Source organism: Mytilus edulis, chromosome 11 (genome assembly GCF_963676685.1).
Source record: "Mytilus edulis chromosome 11, xbMytEdul2.2, whole genome shotgun sequence".
NCBI lineage: Eukaryota > Metazoa > Mollusca > Bivalvia > Mytilida > Mytilidae > Mytilus > Mytilus edulis.
The window spans coordinates 15,696,602-15,721,052 of NC_092354.1; the positions used below are offsets into that span (position 1 = coordinate 15,696,602).

Here is a 24,451-nt window from a genome sequence, read left to right on the forward strand (position 1 = left end):
ATGATGAAATAAAAATGAGACAAGGCCAAATAAAAATATATGTGTGGTTCCAGTAACCCCACTGACCCTAGTTTAAACCCCCCAACCCTAGAACTTTTTTTTCATTTCTGAAAAATAAATTTCAAACGATCTAATTTTGAGGATTGTGAATTAAAATAATATAAAATTCGTAGATTTCTGTCATTTGAATTTCAAGAAGAAGTATCTGTTATTGGTAAAATGCAAAAATTCATAACAATTTGTTGTCAAAATGAAACAAAATTAATGAAAAACGTAAATGACTGTCTTTATTTTGCAACCAAACACTTTTATAATGGCCGACTTCCGGTATTGACGTATTAGGTAATACTGGAAACAATTTCGGTATTAAACACATAATTTTTTTCCCAATTTTGACAATGCTAAATAAAATTTAGTAAAAAGTAAATAAAATTTGCCGACCTATCGACCCTATTTTTCAAAAGTATGTAACTGGAACCACACATATATTTTTATTTGGCCCAAGTTAATTCAACAAAACATTTAATTGTAAACTGGAGGGAGGAAAAAACATATTTGAGGTTAAAAAACATATATTCCATATAATAACACAAAATGAGATTTACAAACTATGTGTGTTCTTATTTTCTTTAATTGACACACTGTTCAATAAAATATTCTTATACAAATGGAAAAATTGCTGGATTTTTCGTTTCTGTTCTCTAACCTCAACCAAATGAAAAAAATTGCTGGATTTTATGTTTCTGTTCTCTAACCTCAACCAAATGGAAAAATTGCTGGATTTTTGGTTTCTGTTCTCTAACCTCAACCAAATGGAAAAATTGCAGCATTTTTGGTTTCTGTTCTCTAACCTCAACCAAATGTCATGAAAAATACACACAATACAAGTTCCCACAAAACCCAGATCATGTTCAAATTTGGGTGTTGTCATTTTTAACTGTAAACACAGAGGTAAACATATTTGAGCTTAAATAACATAGATTCTATAGTTACAAATAACACAAAACGAGATATACAAACTAAGCGGGTTTTATATTTTCTTTGACACACTGTTCAATAAGATATTCTTGATAACACAAAATGACAAAACTGGTGACGTCTTTTACTGTTCTAGAGTAATGCCTTATACAAATGTAAAAATTGCTGAATTTTTATACGACCGCAAATTTTGAAAAAATTTTCGTCGTATATTGCTATCACGTTGGCGTCGGCGTCGTCGTCGTCGTCGTCGTCATCGTCGTCCGGCGTCCGAATACTTTTAGTTTTCGCACTCTAACTTTAGTAAAAGTGAATGGAAATCTATGAAATTTTAACACAAGGTTTATGACCACAAAAGGAAGGTTGGTATTGATTTTGGGAGTTTTGGTCCCAACATTTTAGGAATTAGGGGCCAAAAAGGGCCCAAATAAGCATTTTCTTGGTTTTCGCACTATAACTTTAGTTTAAGTTAATAGAAATCTATGAAATTTTGACACAAGGTTTATGACCACAAAAGAACGGTTGGGATTGATTTTGGGAGTTTTGGTCTCAACAGTTTAGGAATTAGGGGCCTAAAAAGGGCCCAAATAAGCATTATTCTTGGTTTTCGCACAATAACATTAGTTTAAGTAAATAGAAATCAATGAAATTTAAACACAATGTTAATGACTACAAAAGGAAGGTTGGTATTGATTTTGGGAGTTTAGGTCCCAACAGTTTAGGAATTAGGGGCCAAAAAGGGACCCAAATAAGCATTTTTCTTGGTTTTCGCACCATAACGTTAGTATAAGTAAATAGAAATCTATGAAATTTAAACACAAGGTTTATGACCATAAAAGAAAGGTTGGGTTTGATTTTGGGAGTTTTGGTCCCAACATAATAAGGGGCCCAAAGGGTCCAAAATTAAACTTTTGTTTGATTTCATCAAAATTGAATAATTGGGGTTCTTTGATATGCTGAATCTAACTGTCATGACTGTGTATTTAGATTCTTAACTTTTGGTCCCGTTTTCAAATTGGTCTACATTAAGGTCCAAAGGGTCCAAATTTAAACTTAGTTTGATTTTGACAAAAAATGAATCAGTTAGGTTCTTTGATATGCTGAATCTAAAAATGTACTTAGATTCTTGATTATTGGCCCAGTTTTCAAGTTGGTCCAAATCGGGGTCCAAAATTAAACTTTGTTTGATTTCATCAAAAATTGAATAAATGGGGTTCTTTGATATACCAAATCTAACTGTGTATGTAGATTCTTCATTTTTGGTCCTGTTTTCAAATTGGTCTACACTAAAGTCCAAAGGGTCCAAAATTAAACTTAGTCTGATTTTAACAAAAATTGAAATCTTGAAGTTCTTTGATATGCTGAATCCAAAAATGTACTTAGATTTTTTATTATGGGCCCAGTTTTCAAGTTGGTCCAAATCAGGATCTAAAATTATTATATTAAGTATTGTGCAATAGCAAGTCTTTTCAATTGCACAGTATTGCGCAATGGCAAGAAATATCTAATTGCACAATATTGTGAAATATCAAATTTTTTTTTAATTAGAGTTATCTTTCTTTGTCCAGAATAGTAAGCAAGAAATATCTAATTGCAAAATATTGTGCAATAGCAAGATTTTTTTTTAATTGGAGTTATCTTTCTTTGTTCAGAATCAACTTAAATCTTTGTTATATACAATATACAATGTATATTCACTTTTTACTACCAACTGATAAATTAAAATAATCTTTACCATTCAGTGATAACAAGCAGTTTTTTTACATCTTAATATTTTATGATGTATTTAATTGAGTAGTTATTGTTGCAAACTCCATTAGAAATTTTAATTGAGATTAGTTTTGGAATAAGGGAAAGGGGGATGTGATTAAAAAAATTGGGTTCAATTTTTCTCATTTGAAATTTCATAAATAAAAAAGAAAATTTCTTCAAACATTTTTTTGAGAGGATTAATATTCAACAGCATAGTGAATTGCTCTAAGAGAAACAAAAATTTTAAGTTCATTAGAACACATTCATTCTGTGTCAGAAACCTATGCTGTGTCAACTATTTAATCACAATCCAAATTTAGAGCTGAATCCAGCTTGAATGTTGTGTCCATACTTGCCCTAACCGTTCAGGGTTCAACCTCTGCGGTCGTATAAAGCTACGCCCTGCGGAGCATCTGGTTAATTTCTGTTCTCGAACCTCAACCAAATGTCATGAAACTTGCAAACAATTGTAGTTACCACAAGACCCTATTGAGTACAAATTTGGGTAGTGTCGCTCTTAAACCAGTACCTGTTATATCAATGAAACATTCCTAACTCATAACTCAAAACTGACACCATGGCTAACAAAAAGAAGACTAAAAGACCAACAACAGTACACAACCCAGAAAACTAAAGACTAAGCAGTACGAAACCCAACTAAAACTGGGGGTGATCTCTTAGGTGCCCTTGAAAGGTAAGCAGATCATGCTCCACGCGTGGTAATAAGTCATAAGACTGTAGGTGACATAAGGGTAAAAGTGGGTTGGATTGTAGTTATAACAATGATAACGTCGCCGTTGTCATCTGTAAAACAGATTTTCTCTAACCATCAACCAATTTCTGATGGCATCTGTAAAATATGGTTTCAACTTTACCATTTGGAGCCCTTATAATACCCCAATATAGCGGTGTAGGCATTTAGTTTTACTCTAGTACATCCCAATGTTTGTTTCTGCTCTTTTGCTTAAATTTTCCTCATCCAAATGTAACTTTTACCCATTGCTTATTACATTGTACCACAAAGCACAGATCAGGCTCAACATGCAGACTTCTTATACGTTCAGGTATTTCACATCCAATTTTTTATGGAAATATTCTTTATAAAGCACAAAGGTGTCAGTATTCACCTCAAAAACTAACAAAACCTTTGAATAGACTTATTAAGAAGGGACTTATTAAGAAGACTTATTAAGATAGTTACGATACTGTTGTCAGGTCATTAAAGATTGCATATTTTGGCGTTAATATTGATTCACTTATAGGGTCTTTGCATCGGAACTAAACACATTTATTCAAAAACCAGTTGTTGGCATGACACGGGTTATGTTCTTCTCATATATGTTATGATGGTATGATACTAAACCACTAACGGGAAGGATTGTGCCTGATGTTCATATGATGAAATCATAATCTTTCAGTCAGTTTAATTGAAGTCTGGAGCTGGCATGTCAGTTAACTGCTAGTAGTCTGTTGTTGTTTATTTATTATTGTCATTTTGTTTATTTTCTTTGGTTACATCTTCTGACATCAGACTCGGACTTCTCTTGAACTGAATTTTAATGTGCGTATTGTTATGCGTTTACTTTTCTACATTGGCTAGAGGTATAGGGGGAGGGTTGAGATCTCACAAACATGTTTAACCCCGCCGCATTTTTGCACCTGTCCCAAGTCAGGAGCCTCTGGCCTTTGTTAGTCTTGTATTATTTTAATTTTAGTTTCTTGTGTACAATTTTGGAAATTAGTATGGAGTTCATTATCACTGAACTAGTATATATTTGTTTAGGGGCCAGTTGAAGGACGCCTCCGGGTGCGGGAATTTTTCGCTACATTGAAGACCTGTTGGTGACCTTCTGCTGTTGTTTTTTCTATGGTCGGGTTGTTGTCTCTTTGGCACATTCCCCATTTCCATTCTCAATTTTATTGAATTTTGGTGTCACTTTGCTGTAATGAATTTTTCGTTTCTGTTCTATAACTTTAGTTTGCTTCAACCAAATGTTATGAAACTCGTACACAATACTTCTAAGTTCTAAGCACAGAATTCATTTAAATTCTTTTTTACCCTTCTTGAGAGTTATGCAAGCTCACTGGGGTAAAGCTGATGACCGTAACTGCATTCACGGTCATCCCAAGATGTCGGATGAAAAATTAGGTCAGTTTCTGTATTGTCTGTTAAAGTGTTTCTATATCATTTTCTTTACAAATCATACATTGAAACGATGTAAATTTATAAAAGAATCACTCGGAAATCACTAATTACTTCTGAGAAATGTGCAGTAAACGGGAAATTCGATTTGAAAAAATCGCCAAGATGACCGTAAATCACAATCGAGATGACCGTAACAGAATCAGCGATTCATAACAAGGCTGACCGTAACTGCTTTTAAGATGACCGTAATTTGTAAATGATGACCGTAACTTTTAAAGGATGACCCTCAATTCTAAGAAATATCCGTATTTATATAACTATCTTTTTGTATCAAATGAATAATCGTGTTGGTATACACATATTAATATGAAAGTTTTATCCTATAGGTAGAAGAAAATAAGACGTGCTTCAAATGCAAAGATTACCATATGTATCTTTTTTACAGTAGAGGGTTCAATGTTTAAAATGAATTTGCCAAAAGACATGCGGTGCACAGCCTTCAACTGCTCGACAAAAGATTTTTGTTTGTTTCTGGGATTCCTTTTAATGACATATAATAAATACACATTTTTAAAAATGCCAAAAAATTGCATGTACACCTATTGATATTATATCGTCTTTCATTTTGTCGTGCAAATAAAATAACAGAAATATTTTGAAAATATCATTCGAATAAACTAGTGAAGGTGAGCTCCAGCAAAGTAGATCCTTAAAATAGTATTGTACGAAAAGCGTATCACAAGGCGGAACGTTGTCAATTTGTATATATACAGAAATGTTATTCATACAGTCAGGATTCTACTTCTTCAAAATTATCTCCCCATTAAGTCAGTTCATGCTCACAGTCGTAGAAATGGAATCCATTGTAGGGATGACGCTCTGCCAATTTTGCTCTTGAAAACTGATAAATTTATCCACATAGCACCATTACGATCGATCGTTATATGTCAGTTATATTTTAAAATACAAATGTATCTACTAGCTAATGAGCATTAGTTAATGATCTTGTCTGCATTGATTCAACTTAAAAATATTGTCTGTTTGGATGTCAGTTGGAATTTTTGAAAATTCTTAAGCATTTAAAAAAATTCTAATTAAATATTTCGTGGAAGGGCAGACTAAACATTTTCAGTGGTTGAAAATTATAAACCCTAGTTATCACACACACATTTTCATCATCCAAATTAAAAGACTGTCGTCAAGTACTTTTAGAAAAAATAGCTATTCGAACACACCTACTCTGTTTTTGTGATTCATTAGATAGGTATCTCAATTGACCCATATATTTCATCTTTTCGTACTGTCATTTTTTTACGTTATAAAGTCAACCTGTAGCTTTGATATATAATAATGATAGAATCTGAAGCGAGATGCTATATAAAATACTCTTGCTTTGTACGTTTTAAAAACAAAATATACACCCCATACATGCCCTAAAATAAAAAGGTGCACTCGATTTTTCTCTTTTCGATACAATCGTTACCTGTTTTGGGGAATTTTTTCTTGATTCACATAATGGAAGGGCAGGCACGAAAATTTCTGAACTAAAAGATTGATATGTTCTCCGTCCGTGATAAAAAAAAATCGGAGGTTATGCATTTTCTACATCCAACTTATAGATACTATATATAAAAAAGAAGATGTGGTATTATTGCCAATGAGACAGCTATCCAGAAAAGACCAAAATGACACAAACATTAACAACTATACGTAACCGTAAGGCCTTCAACAATGAGCAAAGCCCATACCGCATAGTCAGCTATAAAAGGCCCCGATAAGAACCATGTCGTCGACTTGGTATCTTATTGTTTTGCATTACTATGTAATAGATACATTGAAAACTTATGCAAATGGTGTTTTTAAAATAAGAAAATTGTTGTTTTATTTGTTTCTATTAACTTTTTAAAATTTTGTTACTATATCAAACATTACAGTTAACTTTTATCGCTTTCTCGATAAACACAGAGCTTCGATTCTTTTGTTCTATTTCAAAAGTGTTTCCGCCTGCATATATCAAAACAAATTAAGATTTTAATCTACTTCCTCTGGACCCATACACATGGGCTCGATTACCAAATATTCGTATGTATTATTAATGTTTTTAATGCTCCATTTATTGGCATTATGTTTTTCTGGTCTGTGCGTACGTACGTTCGTCCGTTCGTCTGTTTGTTTGTCCGTTTGTCCAGCTTCAAGTTAAATAAAATTGAAACTTAGTACACATTTTCCCTATGGAATGATCTTTTTAATTCTAATGCCATATTACAGTTTTATCCTATTTTCATAGTCCACTAAACATAGAAAATGATAGTGTAGATGAGGCATCCGTGTACTAGGGACACATTCATGTTTCTTCAAATTTTCGTCGTATCGCTGTAAATTTGTATTAAAATTTTAACGTCGATATCAATAAATATTTCATTGTTTACGAGAAATATGCAATTTACTATCATTGTTATACATTGTAAATCCTAAATATGGCCAATTATATTATAGTTTAAAAAAAGAAATTTATGAAACATATTTATATCCGCTAACCGAGCCCCTATTGAGATCGACAAACTCAACAAAAAAGCTTTGAATACAATACGGATATTTCTTAGAATTGATGGTCATCCTATAAAAGTTACGGTCGTCTTATATAAATTACAGTCAGTCTTTACAAATTACGGTCATCCTTTACAAGTTACGGTCATCTTTTTACCAATCACGGTCATCCTTGTTTTATGTTACGGTCATCTTGAAAATATTTTGATTATGATTTACGGTCATCTTAACGATTTTTTCAAATCGAATTTCCCGTTTCATGCACATTTCTCGGAAGTAATTAGTGATTTTCGAGTGATTCTTTTATAAATTTACATCGTTTCAATGTATGATTTGTAAAGAAAATGATATAGAAACACTTTAACAGACAATACAGAAACTGACCTAATTTTTCATCCGACATCTTGGGATGACCGTGAATGCAGTTACGGTCATCAGCTTTACCCCAGTGAAGCTGGCACGTCATCAATACGTGTATGTCATATGGATACATTCCCAATTTATTTTGATAGCTTTCGTGTTAACAGCAACCCATCGATCAAGGAAATACAAGCCCTAAAATATTGTACCAACTGGGAGATATATACTCTGTTTGCCGGCTATGCATGAATGATTTGCTACATAGAAATGGAAAGTTCACAATTTGGGACTACATTTGTCTCGTTTGTCTTAAGGTTTTGTTTTTAACCGACCCTCATTGTCATTCTTTAGATAAAAGTCAAGAAATGAGGCAGACTTAACTGTACCTGTTGTATCCTTTATATCAAGTTCGGTAGGAAAGATGCATACAACACAAATACCAAGTTTTGAATTATCTATTCAACTACCGTATTCAGAGGACATTTTAAGTTAAAGGACACTGCGTACTTCTTTCTTTCGTCAAAAAAAAAAGTTCTGTATGAAGTCAGCCTTGTACGAATAAAAAGTAAAATCACAAAACACTTAACTTCGAGGAAAATTCAAAACGAAAAGTGCCTAGTATTCAATTGGCAACACCAAAAGCTCAAACACATCTAACGAAAAGATAACAAGTGTCATTATCCTGACTTGGTACAGGCTATTTCTTATATAGAAAATGGTGGATTGAACCTGTTTTTTTTTTTAGCGCTAATCCTCTCACTTGTACGAAAGGAACAAGTCGGTAAGGTCAGGGGCATTCCTCTAACAGTTTAAATTTGTGAATTTCTGACATAAAACTAAATTGAAAGTGGTTTGATACAGTATATTGGACAGAAAAAGAGACGAAAGATACCTAATAAGGGACCTGATCAAGCGTACGCAATGGCAAAAAAGGAAAAACACCATAGACAAACAACAATACACAAGAAACTAGGGACTAAGCATCCAAACCAATCTCTCCCTCATACAAAAAAAAAAACCAGGGATGATCTTAGGTGCTCCAGGAGAATACACAGATTCTTCACCACATGTGGCTAAATGCATATGTACCAATTTTATGCTAAAAGAAAAAAATGTCCTGTCACGATATTTTGACAGATTTGTTACAATAACGGTGTAAATAAACTCAACATAGATTCCAGAAATAAAATTTAGTATTTACGCTAGACGCGCATTTCGTCTACAAAAGACTCATCAGTGACGCTCGAACCAAATTTTTTTATTAAAGGCAAAATAAAGTACGAAGTTGAAGATCATTGAGGACCAAAAATTCCTAAAAGTTTTGCCAAAGGTAGTCTATTCCTGAGGTAGAAAAGCCTTAGTTTTTTTTTAAATTCAAAGTTTTGTTAACAGTTAATTTATAATTATAAACATATCAAAGATAACTCAAGTCAACACAGACGCGCTGACCACTGGGCTGGTTATACCCTCGTTTTGTATATCCACAAAAAAAAAAGAATATATATGTCCCAATTTAAAGAATTTTAACGATGACACTCTATAGTGCAGAGAATTTTTAATTTTTAAACAAATTAAAATTGAAGCTTGTTTATCATATCATGCAGGATAAAGTATAATATAAAAACTTAATACTTTTTTAGAATTTGTGTACACATAAGCCGAAAAATATAGGCAAAGTGAATTATAAACCATTTATAAAATATTTTATTTCCTAAAATTAAAAAAAAAATTTGGAATTTATATGATGTTATATATACATTTTTTTTAATAAACAGACCGATTCTCTAAATCAACATAGTTTATCTGTCCTTTATGTTCTCCCGTTTATTTGTATTGTAGTCCTGTCATATAATGTTGTCATTTAAATGTTATTTTTAATATTGCCATAAAAGCGGGAGGTTTGGCTAGCCAAAAAACCCAGGTTCAACCCATCATTTTTCTTTAAATGTACTATTTCGTTTCTGTGTGTATTGCATTTTAGTGTTGTGTTAGTGTTGTGTCGTTGTTCTCTTCTTAAGTTGATGTGTTTCCCTCAGTTTTAGTTTGTACCCCGGATTTGTTTTTTTCTCAATCAATTTATGAATTTCGAACAGCGACCGGTATACTACTGTTGCTTTTACATATTATCTAGTTATCAAAGGTACCAGGATTATAATTTAGTACGCCAGACGCACGTTTCGTCTACATAAGACTCGTCAGTAACGCTCATATCAAAATATTTATAAAGCCAAACAAGTACAATGTTGAAGAGCATCGAGGATAAAAAATTCCCAAAAGTTGCGCCAAATACGGCTAAGGTAATCTATGCCTGAGATAAGAAAATCCTTAGTTTTTCGAAAATTTTAAAGTTTCATAAAAGTTATACTTATCTCAGGCATAGATTACCTTAGCCGTATTTGGCGCAACTTTTTGGAATTTTGCGAATAATGCGACTTGATGAATATCGCAATATTAAAAACTCGCATTCTGATATCTGTAACAATGACCTGTATGCACTTTTGTTATTGTTTTAATCGAAATTTCTATAATATAACTCCATTCATGAAAAATCGCAAAAAATAAAGGCAAACATTAATTTCTGAATTTACTGTACTTAAATATGGATATCTTCAATACAAATTTAGGAAAGAATTTCCAAAAAGAGATTTTGAATAGTGTTCTATCTCATTAGAGTGGTGGTTAACTAATATAAGCAATCGCTACTTATATGTTTATACCTTCCAGCTGTTTTCAAATATTTAAGATATTGTATTGTGCTTTTGAAATATTCAATTTTCCTGCAATCAGAAAAATGAAATTTCTATAATCATACTGACACGCACAGGACGAAATACATATTTTTTTATAAACAGAACGAATCTCTTAAAGATACTTAAATTTTTATTCATTTGTTTGATGTGGTTGAGCTTTGGATTCTGTCATTTGATTTGGGTATTTCCGTTTGGAATTTTCCTCGGAGTTCAGTATTTTTGTTATTTTAATTTTTCTATTTATAAATTAACGGTTTACAAAATTTAGAATTTTTTAAATACTAATTGGCTTTTCTATATCAGGCATAGATTAACTTATTTGAAAATGCCTGTACCAAGTCAGGAATATGACAGTTTTGTCCATTCGTTTTTGATGCGTTTTGTTATTTGATTTGCCATGTGATTATGGACTTTCCGAATTGATTTTCCTCTGAGTTCAGTATTTTTGTGATTTTACCTTTTAGCTGGATTTGGCAAAACTTTCAGGAATTTTGGTACTCAATGCTCTTCAACTTCGTACTTTATTTGGCCTTTTTAATTTTTTTGGATTCGAGCGTCACTGATGAGTCTTTTATAGACGAAACGCCCGTCTGGCGTATATATAAAATTTAGTCCTGGTATCTATGATGAGTTTATTATAGACACATCAATACGTTACATATTCAATTTGGTAATAGCGCTTTTAAAAGAATATTTATATCTCAATACATACGTCTTATTTTATTATCTGCAAGCTCATGTTGGAAGGTCTTGATAAGAGTGAGGGTTCTTCATGTAATTATTCTTTACTTGTCAATACAATTTTTCTCTATTACATATTAATTTTGCCAATTATTCTTTATTCTTTATATCTTTGTACCACATTATGTTCTATTCCATATTTGTGTCATTATTTTGAATTCTATAAACTTCATCCAAACCGTTACGTTTTAACAAATGAGTTTGTGTTCAACGTACTTTTACTATCGTCATCTCGCACGAATAGTGGAAATGTATTTTATTGACATACCCTTTTAACTCACAATTTTAATGTAGGACATATAAACGACAATAAGATTTAAATGTTTAGAAAATTAATCCATGTACACCACATGTAAAAATGCCATTGAAAGTTAATTGTCCAATTATGGATCAGACCGTGTACTAGTGCAGTCCACCTTTTAAATAATTATTGACGAGGAGCTGTTGTTTTAGTCTCAAGTTTACTATGTGTTGACTTTGCTGTATTTATATTTATATTAATCTAATGCTTTAGCATATGTTAACCAATTTGCATTATATTTAAAGAAACCCACTTTTCGTTGTTAAATATGAGAAAAAAAAATCATCAAATATCAACATTGCATCTATGCATGAAAAGCGACACATACATCTATTAGTTTATTACTAGTTTTATGATCCATATAAGTATAGATTTAACCACAAAAAAGTATAAGTAAACAACCTTTAAAATGCTGTTTCTTTCTAAATGACTGCAGATAGATTAACAAAAGAAGTATATATCGATAGATAAAAGATTAATCTTTTAAATGAATGCACTATTTTTGTTATGCAAACATAATGTAATCAATTATTTTGCAATTAATGGCAAAATCTTGTTCAGTTCACTTAAAAATGAATTTAAAACTATAATCTCTATAACTATACACACAATTTTAACGAAATCGTAATTAACACAGCAGGAGCTACAAAAAGGTGTCTCAAATTATCCCTATCGTATTCCATTCTCTCATAGATCTGTAATTAGTGTAAACATCTTTACCACATAAAAAATTATAATGTTTGATAACGTGTAAAAGAGGGACAAAAGATACCAAAGGGACAGTCAAACTCATAAATCTAAAACAAACTGACAACACCATGGCTAAAAATGAAAAAGACAAACAGAAAAACAATAGTACACATGACACAACATAGAAAACTAAAGAATAAACAACACGAACCCCACCAAAACTATATAAATAATATATGATTTATACATTCTATCCGGAATCTGAGACACCCTTTTGTAAATTATGGCTATAGGAACAACATATAACAAACTCAACTCTCCTGAGGTATCCATGAAGAAGCTAATGACAATTGAAAGTGGAAATATATTGTAAAATTTTGTAGATACAGTTAACATTATAATTGATTACATAATTGTTGTATAATACTAAAATTGCATTGGTTTAAAAGAGTACTCTATTAGCTATCCATAAATACAACTTTTATAAATTATCAAGCATTATAAAGAAAGTTGCAGCATTTTAAAACTGGGGAACTGGAGGTCTAAAATCTTTGTATTGTGCTACCTTAAAACGTACCATTTTATATAGGGTATACAACTATTTAAATATCGCTATCTTTTGTAAATGAACATATGGAATATTCTAATTTTATTTGCACTGCACTTTGCATACAGTTTCTGATCGATATGAATAGTTGATTATTGTTTTTGTTTATACAGGGAGATTCGGTCTAAAACGAAAGCATTCTGAAAGTGTGGGAGAAGAAAAGACAAACAAACAGTTATCAAAACTACTGCTTATTCGAAAGTTGGCATGACTGTTCCTACATACGAATGTTGTAATTCTGAAACCATAAAGAAATTTCAAAATTTTGCAAAAAGAGAAATAGGAAATAAAGTTCAATGGTCGATACTTGGATTTCATAACAAGTCACCAGAGAAATTCGTGACGTCAGAGGTTTTTATGCTATTCTTAATTTAATGAGTTATCAAAGGTACCAGGCTTATAATTTGGAACGTCATATGCGCGTTTTGTCTACATCAGACTAACCAGGGAAGCTCAGACCAAAATAGATAGAAAGCTAAACAAGGACAAAGGTGAATTGCATTCAGGACCTAAAATTAAAAAAAAATAGTTGTGCGAAATACGGATAAGGCTTTCTTTTCAAGTGATACGAACATCCTTAGTATTTCGAATAATTCATACTTTTGCAAACAGTAAATTTAAGAAATGAACATTTTATTGATATTAATGACTGCACAGAAGTGCTGACTTCTGGGCTGGTAATACCTATACACTGCCTTACTATTTAATATTTATTTATATTGGATGTATAAGTATCACCCAATTAAATATTACTGCATTACTGTAGATTCATTTTTTTCGTAGGTACCAATTTTCGTAGTTTTTGGAAAGCTTGTCTTTTCGTTGTTTTGCCAAAGTATGCATACAACCGGATAGAAATGTATATTTAGTTGAATATTTAAATTCGTGGTTTGCCTGTAATCAAGAAAACTACGAAAATTGGTATCCAACGAATAATAATGGATCCACAGTACGCCCTGAATAAAAATGATATATTTGCTAAGGTGCGTTAAGCAAATAATCACAAGAATCAATCAAACAAATAAAGATAAAAACTATTCATTAAGAAGATTTAACTCTAGGCAACTCATTTACATAAATAAAACGGAGATATATATTATGTAGTTCATTGTGAGTTAATTTGTTCTCAACACAACAATCAGCTCGAGTGAAATTATTTACTTTTATAAACGTTCTAATAGGGATTTGTTGAAAAGAACAGAATGCACTGTATCATAATGATGTATTTTTTTTCAAATTTCTTCAATTTTAAAAAACATGTTAATGCAATCGTTTATTAGTAAAAACTATCGAATTGGTTGCATTGATATTTAATTTAACTACCATGTAAATATAGGCAGATCAAAAACAAAAAGGAAGACTTTTATTCTTGATGAGTATTCATATTTCAGCCACATGAGACAAACAAAATCTGTAAATAATGTAAGCAACGAGCGTTTCAATGATTTTTGGAAATAAAAAGTTTAAACAGATATACATATCAAACAGCAGAGGCAAAAGATACCAAAGGGACATTCAAACTCATAGGTCTTGATCGAAAATAAACTGACAACGCCATTGCAAAAAACGAAAAAGACGAAAAGAAAACAACAGTTTCAAAACACAACATAGAAAAAAAAACATCTACTGTATAGAACTTACAGACATCTTTAAATACACTCGCGAGTAATTGAAAAAAGATTCATTCATCATTTTGTTCATTGCAAAATTAACATACTATGTAGTCCCTATGCAGAAAAAAAAGGAATCTCAAATGCTACACAATACCAAACACCTGAATTTCCAACATTAAGATTTAGCTTACAAATTAAGGTGTATGCACAAATGATAATGTAGGTAAACTAATTTCTACTTTATTAATACTCAGTGTACATCACGACTGACATCTTTGCACTAACAAAGGGGAAAGAAAATCACCACGATTTAAAAGGAATGCAAACAAACATTTTTCTTTTTTGTCATTGCGTTGTCAGTTTGTCTTTACCTTATGTGTTTGAACTTCCCATAGTTATCTTGCGCATAATGACTAATATATATACACTCCATAGGACTGCTCTATACGAATAGAAGAACATTTAAACGAAATATCACTCTGTTTTGTTGTAAAATCTGTCATATAGCGGAAGGTGAAATTTCAGGGTATGGAAACAATAATCACAGTTTAATAGCGTAACAATGTCTGTACAGATTTTAATTGAAATGTTGTTAGTCTGAAATTACTCGGACGCTAGCACTCTGCCAGTTCCAGAAAGGCTACCTGAAATCAGAGTAACCTCAAATTATGATATTGCAAGTCATTAGGAACACAGAGGAAATGTAATAGAAAAAACAGAAACGGGAGGCTATTTTGTCTAGCTCCATAAAAAGTATGAAATTTGTTTTTCCATAAGTATGCATTGCAATTTTCAGATATATTAATCTAACATTCTAATTTCATTTTTCCGATCTGGGCTTAATTCATCAAAATCATAATACCAGGTTAATACCAGTTTGTTTTGTCTAACCTTATAGTGGATATGAAAATAGTTTACCCATAAGTATGCGCTGTAGTTTTCAGATATTAATATAATTTTCTAACTTTATTTGAGTGTTGTAAATGCGGATGTAATGTCTTTTATCCGATTTGGGCAGCATTTTGGCTTCTGTACCATGCTATATGGATGATAGTTGACTTTTCGATAAAGAACACATACGAGCAGAATCATATTTCCTCTATCTTACACACTGGGGATATATGCTGCTTATAATCTATAACTTCATAGACTGCGTTGTTACTTGGATCGCGCACTGCAATAAGGAGGACAGTTTGCAAGATGAAGGGAAGTGACATTTTCTAAGAGATTAATCTGGTGTATGGCAAAACCTTCTTCTGTTAATCATTGACAAAAAAAAATCGAATATGAAACAAAAAATTGATCATACGGAAAGAAGCAAAATTAAGACCCGAATAATTGAAAAATCTTCACGGATTTGGCTATACTTTTTGGACCTTTTGGATTATAGCTATGCATCTTTCATATAAGCTTTGGATTTCAAATATTTTGGCCACGAGCATCACTGAAGAGACATGTATTGTCGAAATACGCATCTGGTGCAGGACAATTGGTACCGTTAATGTTATTACTACCACTGGGTCGATGACTCTGCTGGGGGACTGTTAGTCCCCGAGGGTATCACCAGACCAGTTGCCAGTACTTCGGGCCTGGCATGAAAATACGGATTTTTTGTGTTATTAAAATTTGCTGTAACAAAATATTATAAATTATTATAAATTAAGGAATGTATCTCCCTCATGCAAAGCTCTGATTCCTTTCACGGATTTGGCTATATTTTTTGGACCTTTTGGATTATAGCTCTTCATCTTTTATATAAGCTTTGGATTTCAAATATTTTGGCCACGAGCATCACTGAAGAGACATGTATTGTCGAAATGCGCATCTGGTGCAGGAAAATTGGTACCGTTAATGTTAATTAACACAGGCAAAGACACAAATCATAAAACTATAAACAAAACAAAAAAGGCAATAGAATACCTTTTCCAATAAACATATTACGTAAACAAATTAACAGACAAAAATCAGTTATCAGAAAAATAACTCTGTAAAAATCAACTGAACGTTTTAATTGCGTTATAAAGTGAATGAAATATTAAGCTACTCAATGATAAAGGTGTTTGGTACCACCTAAAATATTACATCTTTTCTTATATTATTAAATCCCCCTCAGAGTTCTTCGTGTGGAATAGCGATATGATTACGCTGATAGAGATTATTACCAATACCCTTATTCACAAATTCGAATATTTCAACTTCCTGATCTTGCAAAATATCAATAACAGGTAATTTTACAGGCTTTCGATTCTGTAATTTTTGTAAAATTAACTCATTGTGCAACTGTTTTTTGTTTGTGCATTGTTGTATTATTGTCTTTCATTTTTTGCGAATGTGCTTTTTCTATATGCCCTTTTGTGCTTCATTGTTACATATTTGTTTGTTTTCACAGTGATTAAGATTATAACACAATGTTGACTGCTGTACCCCTATTTGTGACATTAAGACATAAAATGTTTGTTTATTTTGTTCACACATCGTTGTCGATATAATGGAATTTGATGCGACAGTCATATACAAGTGAGAGGTTTAGCTAACTATAAAACCAGGTTCAATCCACATTTTCTACATACGAAAGTGCTTATACCAAGTCAAGAATGTGACAGCTGTTATTTATTCGTATGATGTGTTTGAGCTTTTGATGTTGTCATTTGCAAAGATTTGATAATAGTCCGGCCGATTGGTGCAGATATAGAGCAGAATTGCTCACTTGATGAGGAAAGCATGAAACTTTGCATAGTAGTTCTTGGGTATATACCCTTTGATTTCAGCTATGGACCCACTCTGAAAAATCCAATATGGCTGCCATTTTCAAGATGGCGGAAAACGGTATTAAATTCAAGATTGTCCTAAAGGTATTCTATATAATTTCGGAAATTAAAGTACTGATACTTTAAAAATGTACTTCATGTTCTTGAATTTGTTATCAATTAATTCTAAAGTATAAAACAAATAATTTGGGTATTTCTATAACACATAAGTTGCAAATAGAGCTGCATATACAAAAACAAATAGTGAAATTCAAAATGTTAATCAATATGTTACATGCTATTGTAATTGTTCTTTAAACGCTTTCAGTTTAAATGGTTGGAATGAAATAGGTTGAAACGAGTCGATTGACGTTAATATAGGTCGGTTAAATGTGGTGGAATAGTAGGTAACTCATCTGAATTTTGAGGCAGTGCCGAGGGCGCCTTGTCCCGTTTCTCTTCAATGCCACGTCTTACGTCACTCATCGCGTTTTCATCTGTCGTACCCACTACATCGTCAAATTATTCTATGTAATCAATAGGTGTAACTTTCTTCAGGCGGATTAGACGATTGCCATCATTTAAAATGGTTATGGGGCTACTTTTGCCTTTTCCAACTACGTGCTTTACTAATTTGCAACATTTCAGCGAGCATGGTCTTAAAATGCACTCCTGGTCAGCACTTTTATTAGTTTTAATGGTAACAGTCATGTTTGAATTTGGTGGAACTGTGATGGTTCGTTTTATGCAAACTGGCTGAGTTAAAATCTCGTTTCCACTATTAACAAATGGCGCATTTATCACTTTATTGTTGATGGTATTTGTGGGAGAACTCAGGTTTATCACTGCGATCAGTGTGTCCAAAATAACTATCCTAAGTATAACATCGTCTGTTAATGGCTCTTTGCACACATCCCATTATATGTTTACTCTATTAATGTCGAGAGTTGTTCCTTTTAATCTTCCCAATAACAAGCTGTTAACCCAAAACACGTAGCGTTACGTTCTCCAATTCTCCATTTTCTACCGGAATTAATTTCTCATTTACTAATGTTATCATTGCAGCAGTGTCCACAATCATGCTCACATTCTTGTCATGTATAGTACCTCGTACTACTAAGCTCTTTCAAAGGGTTCGTCTGATGATAATATTGAACGAGGCAGTGGGGCTCTGTTCGATTTTGTGATAAGATGATGTTTCATGGCCAATAGACTTTGGAATCTGAGTTTTCCTACTGGCCCCATCATTTGCTCCATTGTTGGGGTTACACTTTGATTTGCTCCGTATCCTGGTGAAGGTTACCGTTTTCTGAAATATTCGGGATTTCTGGAGTTTGTCCGTGGAGATGCTAACCGTTGTCTTTAGGGACTATATGATCTCTAGCTTAGTGGGGGTGTTGCTGATCGATAGGCATTAAGCTTGGGTGTACTTCTATCTGCCGATTTACCGCGATTGTATTGCTCAAGAGATCTTCCACGTTTATATTGATCAGGTGATTTTCCATTGAACTGGTTATCTTCCATGATTTTTTTATCAGAAGAACCGAGATTATATTGGTCGGCCAATCCAAAGTTACGCTGATTAGTTGAAAGCATAACATCAGCTAGTTTTGTGACAATTTGTATGAGGTTATGCAACTCATAATCCAAAGGACTGCTCATATTTTCTTTATCGGTCGGTGATACTGCGCCATCACCAAAATAGAATTGTCGATGGTCATAATTGGCACTTTTTTATCCATATATCGCCATCTGGTTTGCTTTTGAGGTTTTCAATTGTTTTAACGCCTTGTTGGATGTTTCTGGGTACCTCTCTATAACATGCCTTGAAGAGTCTTTGTCTTTACATCCTCGACGGAATGTTTTGGTTCCAATCTGGTTTGATCGTCTTTCTTGCTGAAGTGCTGATCCAAATGATTGCTATTTTAAGGCCTTGGAATCATCATCTGTGTTTAATATGCGAGTGTACTCAAAGCCAACATCGGCCTGGCAATCTGGGGCCTACACACATTTTTCCTGATTTCCCATTGTCATCTACCGGCAGTTCATTCAAACTGGTAAATGAACGCCTACTAAGTGATGGATCCTCTATAATTGAGTTTTTGCATTTTTGGCAGCTGTGGGCTTCGGCTCCGGTCCCCTGCACACAGATGTTCTTGCCATCGGGTATATTCTCTCTTCAGTGAAGAGTCTGAAGAAGAGGTATGGTCACACTCTTTTTCTTTCCTCTGCCCTGTCTTGGATCGGTAAATGAAGAAGTCAAATTGCTGTTATGGGAAGCATATCAGAGCTCCAGAAGCGGACGAAGTTGTCATAATTGGAGCGATAAATGTGGAATTTGCCATTGACCCGACAGGGATGATATCGTAAGTAGGCACTGCATTCAGCATTGGAGAAACTTGATAGAATCCACTTGCAGCCAATTGTTTTTGTAATGGTGTGCTGATCTGAACCAAATATTATTGACTCATCGTAGATGGTTAGTGTGCGTAAGAAGACACATAAGCTTTTTGCTGGTATCCTTGATTAGTACTAGAGTTTTATAGTATGTTCTCAAATTGAAATTGTTGTTGAATAATTTGAACTGTCTCATGCAGGGCCAAGGGCCCTGACATAGGACGTTTTACTTAAGGTGAAGACACCTTCAACATAGTTGGCGCGGTTTATGATTCATGCGAACTACAATTGGGGAAAGACCCACGGCATGGATTTTGTTGTGCACTTTTGGTAAACTTGAGTTATACTGGCTAAGGTCAAATTTTGGCTTAGATGATGTGTCCATTGCAGAAATATTAACTTCTTTATTTCGATTGTCCACTGATTCATTTACAACAGATGCCAATTGTTTGAAGGTACCCTGCTGTTCAAATGCACTTTTAAATAGAACTGTGTCTCCTTCCTCAGTTGTTGTCAGCTTGTCCATCGTCTCACCACAACATTGAATATCTTATTGGTCTGATCATTAATTCCGCCAAGCAATTATTACTAGCCTTGTGGTCTATCCTGTCTTCAAACTGCTGAAGTTGCTGAGATATTGCTTTCATCTGTTTGTTATTAATATTCATTGCCTCTTTCTGTTCAGCTTGAAACGTAGTGAGACCAACACATATTTTATATATTCGCGCTTTGCTCTGTTTTATATCGTGTTAAATCTCAGCTGTTCTTTGAGCATTTGATTTTCTATCTGTAAAATATTCTTGGAACAATTGTTAAATAGTAATTTCTGAGCTGTCCTCTGTTAAAGCGTCATCAGCTGTGGGTTTCTCCATATCCCCAAGTGATTCAGTTTCTGCCATTTCAATGTTCTTGTCCGTGTTGTCTTCAATTCCTGCCATTTCACTGATATGTGTTTAACTGATTCTCAATTCACAGTTTAATGTCTCAAATTGCAAAATATTGCGAGCCAAGAGATAAGATAGGCACTGAATAATATCTTAAGGCAGATAAATCCCAAATCACAGCTTTTATGTGTGACCACAATGCAGCTTTTTATGAAAGCTACTACTGCAGCTTTTTATGAAAGCTACTACTTTGTGTATGAAATGACAAGCAAGGCAAAATCAGAAAGGACAGAACTGGGACAGATACCAAATGACACTATACATCAAGAAAATGCTTATATTCAGGTCAATTCTCAATAATGAATATTTGCTTATTTTACAAGGCGGCCATTTTGAAAATAGCCGCCATTTTGTATTTTAAAAATAGATCAAAACAAAATCTTGCTAAGTACACCAAGTCATTCAAATATGTTGATTTTTGTGCACCCAGCATCAAATCCACTGTGGTTTGTGCAATACTGGAAAATATTTTAGAACGTACGGCAGCCATCTTGAAATAAGCCGCCATATTGAATTTTGAGGGTGGGTCCATAGCTAATATTGATAAGTACACAAAAATGTACCATCATGCAAAAATTGGTGCTTTCCTCATTTTTTGAGCAATTTTTTCACCGATCGGCCGGACTATAAGGGACTTTCCGTTTTGAATTTTCGGAGTTCAGTATTTTTGTGATTTTACTTCATACTTAACCCAATAACATGTTTACCGCTACATTAGTTTTTAAAGTGGAATGCGATAGCAGGAAAAAGTATAAGCACAAAGACCGAAATCCATTGGTTATTATTTAAAACTAACACAAAGGTCCCTGATTCGACCTTTGACTGATTATTTGTCTCTCCCTTGACACCATTTGCGAGTATGATCTTAAGAAACGAGGATAGTCCGTCGGAAAGGGACGCTAAATGGCTGACCCGTGTTAAGAGAAAGACATATATCTTGCACGTAAAAGACACCCTTGAAGATTCAGAAAAAGAGCAGCCTTATGTCGTTACAAGGAAGCACTCGCACCTGCAAAGTGGAAAGGGATTAATATAAGTGGCAATAATTATGTATAAACTAGTTAAACAAAAACTATTCATCATTGTAGATGGTAAAATGCCATGGTATCTGAAGTTATCTTGGGTTTTGTTCAATACCAGTCATACAGCTGCGTTTTGTATCACACCTGTTTATTACCTAGCAGCAAGTCTCTTTGATGATATGGAAGTATGTAAGTATCTATGAAAGGAGCTTTCCTGTGTTATTCAATGATAGTTGACATTAGTCTTTCTGATGATATGGACGTATGTAAATATCTATGAAAGTAGCTTTCCTGTGTTATTCAATGATAGTTGACATTATTAGTCAATAGATATAAGAAGATGTGTTATGAGTACCAATGAGACAACTCTCCATCCAAGTCACAATTTATAAAAGTAAACCATTATATGTCAAGGTAAGGTCTTCAACACGGAGGCTTGGCTCACACCGAACAGCAAGCTATAAAGGTCCCCATGAAAATACTAGTGTAAAACCATTCAAAAGTGAAACAACGGTCTAATCTATATAAAAAACGAGAAACGAGAAACACTTATAAACCACATCAACAAACGACAACTACTGATCATCAGATTCATGACTTAGGAAAGATGCACACAATTTCAGCGGGTTTAAACGTTTTAATGTTACCAAACCTTCACCCTTATCTGAAACAAAAGTGTAACATCACAACATAGAAAGACACACTATAAAATATCAATTGGAATGGCTTAACCCGATCAAAAGATGTATAACACAAATAAACATACACTTAATGAACTCATTTGATCTGTGATACAATGTTAAATACAAAGTTAATAAAAATAAGGAAAGAATAATTAAAGTAAAAGTATTATACCACTGTGAAAGGATAATCAGTTTCAGAAAACAAAACCATCGACTTTGAAAAAAATTACGCCATTTGAAATATCAATAGTATACACAGTTAAATAAAAATTATTTTGTCGTTAAGAAAACTTCTTCTGTCAGTATAACCTTCCGTTTAGGAACACCAATCAATTTCTTGTATATCAATTAAACTATACTTAAACTTGGAACATGTGGGGTGAATATCAACAATAAACTATAAAATTGGTGCTAGCTAAAACTTCGTGTTCTCCATGTACAGGTGCCGGAAGTATGATGTATATACAGTTTTAAAGGAGAAAGGAAAGGAAGCTATTTATTGATGTTTTGAATCCCTTTTTAAAGGATTCCGTTGTAAATAGAAGCTGGTAGATTGAATTGCTAAGCATTCCTTATTAGCCAAACGTTAGAAAAAAATAATGTCATGCTATTTGTTAGTCTTTGGTTTTATATGTTGCGTTTTGTGTACTGTTGTTTGTTGTTGTTTTTATTTTAAGCTATTGAGTTGTCTATTTAATTTCGTCTTGCGAGTTTGAATGTTCCTTTAGTATCCCTTGCCTCTATTGTCAAATAAACTGCTTTTGACGAAATATCACATTAAATAACTATATTGTTATTTTGATCACTCTGATATTTTCTCATGTTATTATAATTCATGTAATGTTGCCAATTCTAAAGTGTCTATCTATCTCACAATCAAGCCGTGGTGGGAATTTGACAAACAAAAAAACCACTTTAGTTGACATTATTCATTTTTAGAAATGTATAATGTTGCATGAATATAACACTCGGTTCCTTTTCCTGTTCTAGTATGTCAAAATATGATTGTTTAACATACAATAGAAATTAATTATTAAGTGGAGCTTACTCTGTAATTTGTAATTTTCTATCTGTTAATTCAAGATGCAATTGGTTGAAGTGCACTAGAAATTAACAATTAGGGGCAGCTAACTCCGTAATTTCCTATCATTCTTACCATGCAATCTACAGATTTCTCGAACTACCACACATGCAGAAACGAAATAACTTACATTTCATACTGAAAATTGGGATGACTTCAAAATAGGATGGATATCATGATTAGGTCAGCGGCTTTTTCGATTTTTGATATTTTTCTAAATTGAATGGATCTTTAAAAGAGTGGCATTTAAGATCACATTTTTTATTTTTATTTTTCAGCTTTTACTCCATCAAATATCGAGTTACATGCAATAAATTCCGTATACGTCATTTTAAAAATGTTTGTGTGTGCAAAAGAAATTCGTCTATCCCATGTAACTTATACAATGATCTTTGGAGCTATATATGCAATATTTTCACTTATTTACCAACTTGGATTTGATAATGATCCTATTTATCCACCATTAGATTGGAAAGACACAGCGAAGACTTCAGTACTAGTAACCTTAGGTATTGCCATTGCTGTGCCATTTATAAACATGTTCATTTTCGGACTGTACAAACTTCGCATCTGGTGTCGAGATCTCTGTGAAAACTACTACGAAGGCAACAATTGCTTTCATGAATCCAGAATATGTTGTGATGGACCAAGAATGTGTTGCATGGGATCCAAAGTTATTTCAAACACAAACATAAATGGTGGAAGCATTGTAACAAACACAACCAGAAATAACAGGACGAGGGATTCAGCAGTTGAAGATGTTTAAAGAAAGTTCTCTGGAACATTTTACATGAAGATGGCATGACCATTATGTTTTCATGACGTGTTTATTTAGTTGATTAATCTTTAAGAATCATGTAGGACAAAATCTAAAACTGTACTGAAAGTCTACTTTTTTATGACTTTTTTAGAGACACATATTCTTTTTCTTAAAACATGAAATAGATTATACCTTATTTATCAACTTTTCATATTATAACAACTCTTTATTTAGAAAGTATTTTTTTGTGTTTAAATGTGAATTCTTGGTCAAAGAACAATAAAAGGACTATTTCAGTAACATTATGCATATAATTTTGGCTCGTTGAAACG

At 33.0% G+C, this 24,451-nt stretch overlaps 1 protein-coding gene across 1 annotated transcript; it reads left to right on the top strand.

The window, feature by feature from the left end:
• Positions 1–4,860: 4,860 nt before the first annotated feature.
• On the top strand, positions 4,861–24,125 carry LOC139494019 (protein rolling stone-like). The gene is made up of 4 exons (XM_071282185.1): positions 4,861–4,879; positions 15,557–15,676; positions 21,662–21,784; positions 23,638–24,125. The coding sequence occupies exons 1-4, from the start codon at positions 4,861–4,863 to the stop codon at positions 24,123–24,125; spliced, it is 750 nt and encodes a 249-aa protein (XP_071138286.1).
• The last annotated feature ends 326 nt before the right edge of the window (positions 24,126–24,451 follow it).